Source organism: Jatropha curcas, chromosome 4, assembly GCF_041381405.1.
Source record: "Jatropha curcas cultivar XTBG-Jc1 chromosome 4, XTBG_Jcur_1.0, whole genome shotgun sequence".
In the NCBI taxonomy this organism is placed as follows: Eukaryota; Viridiplantae; Streptophyta; class Magnoliopsida; order Malpighiales; family Euphorbiaceae; genus Jatropha; species Jatropha curcas.
This window is the reverse complement of record NC_143154.1, coordinates 6,724,169-6,727,396: the sequence shown is the minus strand read 5'-3', so window position 1 is coordinate 6,727,396 and position 3,228 is coordinate 6,724,169. Positions and strand designations below refer to the sequence as shown.

The 3,228-nt window shown below is 33.4% G+C and overlaps 1 protein-coding gene across 1 annotated transcript; it reads right to left on the bottom strand.

Moving 5' to 3' along the window:
* Positions 1-1,533: 1,533 nt before the first annotated feature.
* LOC149496782 (uncharacterized) lies at positions 1,534-3,009 on the bottom strand. The gene is made up of 4 exons (XM_089719920.1): positions 2,686-3,009; positions 2,440-2,566; positions 2,082-2,203; positions 1,534-1,968 (listed from the first exon to the last, which is right to left on the bottom strand). Exons 1-4 carry the CDS (start codon positions 3,007-3,009, stop codon positions 1,534-1,536), a joined length of 1,008 nt encoding a protein of 335 aa, XP_089576046.1.
* Positions 3,010-3,228: the final 219 nt, after the last annotated feature.

The window sequence follows — 3,228 nt, the reverse complement described above, 5'->3', positions numbered from 1 at the left end:
AATGTCCAAACACGCGGATCAATTTTGCATGTCGAGCTTTGCTTGTCCTAGGCCATACTTATTTTGTAAATAGTTGTATGTGCCTAACTCAGACTGCTCTTTGGGCCACAACTCAATCTGAGATCTTCACTGAGTTCATAGCTCAGTCTTGGACATATATTTTCAAGATTCAAGAGGCATTTGATAGACTATGAAATTTGTAAGGATCCATATGTAGTTCACCAAGAACCCTTTTATACCCCTATAATTGGTAAATAGTCACTCTAGATATCAGAAAATTTTCTCGCTTGATAAGTAGAACCGACTTTGAAGTTACTCTATATATACTTCTTTTCAATCATTGAAGAGGGTAATAATGGAGATGGTAGTATCACTTTTCTATTGAAAATAATCTATTGAAAGTAATTACATATTTTCCTTTTCGTTCTTTAATATTCTTATATCAAAAGCCATTTTGTATTTAGTTTATAGTTATAAATAATTAATGATTAAATTGAAGATATATTAACCAAACCGCTATTAGTTGACAAGTTTAATTCTTTTAAGTGAATTGCATAAACATTTTTATAGCATCTAAACTTTGTAATGATGCAACTTTTGGAATAATAACTTTCAAATTTTTTTTAGTAGGGGAAGGAGATTCGAACCTATATTTATTGTCAGGTCATATATGCACTCACCATTAGGCAATGCCTTGATGTGCATCTTTCACATTTTACAATTATTAGATAACTATTTAATTAATTTAATTTTACAAGTTGAAATATTTAATAGAATAATTTTGTATGTGAAATATTTAATAAACATAATTTTGTAAGTTTAAGTGTTTAATGAGCCAAAAAAAATTGAGGATACTAAAAGATTTCTGAAAATAATATATGAGAATGAATTTTTGCGAATTTCTTCCATAAAAAAAGTTAATATCTTGAGACAAATGTTAGAATGTATGTACTTACATATGTAGTCTTTAGATAAATGCTATCTTAGATGGCCACTAATTTTAGTTAGTTTAATTAATTAATTATACACATTAATCAATATAAATAAATTATGTTATCTTCTTATTTTGTTTTTAATAGATTCTAACTTAAAATTTGAACTTAGAATAATCAAATAAGTATTGAGAAATGAATTTCACATTGAAAAAATAAAATATAATAAGATTTATTTGTGAATAAGTGTTAGTCCTAATACAAATCAATTGACTATTGTCCAATAAATTCTCAGTGCCCTACTTTTTAAATAATCTACTTGATAAATTAATCATTGATAAAAAAAAAAAAAAGGACAACGGAGGTTTCCGTTTAAGCTAAAATTTCATTATTATATTTTTGGAGAATAGCTCATTTAAACTGTCCAAAAAAAAAACCATTTGTTCATCACTAATAGGAGAGTTGAAATCTTTGCAATTTTTTACATACTTTCATAACTAAAATGATAATTACAATTAATTATCATCTTAAAAAATTATGATTATGTTTTTTTTAAAAAAAAAAGAAATAATGAACTTCATTACCTCAAGGAAAAATATTCCTATAAAATAGTCGAGATACTATCTGTAAATTGGACATGAGCATTTTGGTAAGCTGCCCTAGCAAGGATGTGGGCACTTATATTAGCTTGTCTTCTAACCCACTTGATATCAATGTCAAGCCTAGAAGCTAAAATAGACTTATAGTCACTTATAACTAATCCGAACTCAGAAAAATCCATAGAAATTGATTTTAAAGCATAAAAGACTGCTTGCGAATCAGTGTAGAGCACTCCATTTCCTAGCATATGGGTACTAGCATAGTTCAAAGCAAAACAAAAAGCAAGAGCCTCCACTGTTGTTGGAATCGGACATCCATCGTAGTACCCAGACAAAGCCCGAATAAACATGCCCTTATCATCCTCAAAGCAAATCCCATAAGTAGCCATCTGAGGGGAACTAAAACATGAACCATCAACATGCCCATGCCAACCACCCTGACAAAAACATGCTCTGCTCCATTGTAGGCCTACATTATATGAGAACTCAAAACTGGAACAAGCCTAGCACGACTGAACTATGCACTCGACTCTTGGTAGTCAAGTAAAACCTCCAATGCCTTCTCATGACAGGCAAAATGGAACATGATCTTGCTATTCCAAATGAATGCATTCCGAGTCATGCGTGCATTGCAAAGTGTTCCGCTCTGGTAGAATCGTTCCCCTCCAACATCTGCAAAGAAAATATGTATAGCTCACGTTAGAATGAGGTGTCCCTACCCCTCCTAGTCTCCATACATCACATGCCCTTACACACTCAACCAAGGCATGACTCACTGTTTCTAACTCACCACAAAAGGGCAGCCCTCATCAATATTTATCCTTTTCCTTCTAAGTCGATCCATAATAGGCAAGATATTCCTAAGACTTCTCCATAAAAAATCTTCACTTTAGGAGACACTCACAAACCCCACACCCTATTCCAACATATCCCTCTAACCCTTCTAGCCCCTCTTCTAAGTACTCTCAAAGCAAGATAGTAACTAGTTCTAACACTATAAGTACCCATTTTGTCATAGTGCCACACAATACGATCCTATTGGTTTTTAATACTAAGAGGCGTGTTTAGGATAGTTTGAACATCTCTACTACTAAATAATTCCATAAGCTTCCCCATATCCCACCTCCTTTGCCCCTCACAAAACAATCCCTTACCTTTAAATTTGGGTCTACAAAACTATCCCCATCCTCCATATAAAAATAATTGTCCAGCATAAGCCATGGATCACTAGCCACTTTGATAGAAGCCCCATCCCCCACTCTCCACCTTACTCCATGCCTCAAAATTATGCTAGAAGATAAAATATCCTTCCACATAAAACTAGAATTATTGCCTAGAGATGCTTTGAGAAAATCCCTATCATGAAAATATTTGGGTTTGAAAACTTTATAAAATAGGGTATTTGGGTCAGTAAGTAGCCGCCAACCCTGTTTACCTAGCATAGCTAAATTAAAGCAACGGAGATCCCAAAAGCCCATGCCCCCTTTCCCCTTCTACCCATTCATTCTATCCCAAGAAAGCCAATGAATCCCCCTCTCCCCTTCCTTCTTCCTTCCCCACCAAAACCCATTCATAAGTTTTTGAATTTCATGACAAATGCCTATGGGTGGCTCAAAAATACTTTAAAATATGTAGGAATAGCCTAGATTTTATGAGAACATCCTTACTTGCATGTGACAAAAATCTATTAGACCAAC

Coding starts and splice junctions, on each gene's coding strand:
- LOC149496782 (XM_089719920.1), bottom strand. CDS start 3,009: ATGGGCTTTTGGGATCTCCGTTGCTTTAATTTAGCTATGCTAGGTAAA. Junction 2,567..2,685: donor TTGTAGACCCAAATTTAAAG/GTAAGGGATTGT, acceptor AAAAACCAATAG/GATCGTATTGTGTGGCACTA. Junction 2,204..2,439: donor ATGTTGGAATAGGGTGTGGG/GTTTGTGAGTGT, acceptor TTTTCTTTGCAG/ATGTTGGAGGGGAACGATTC.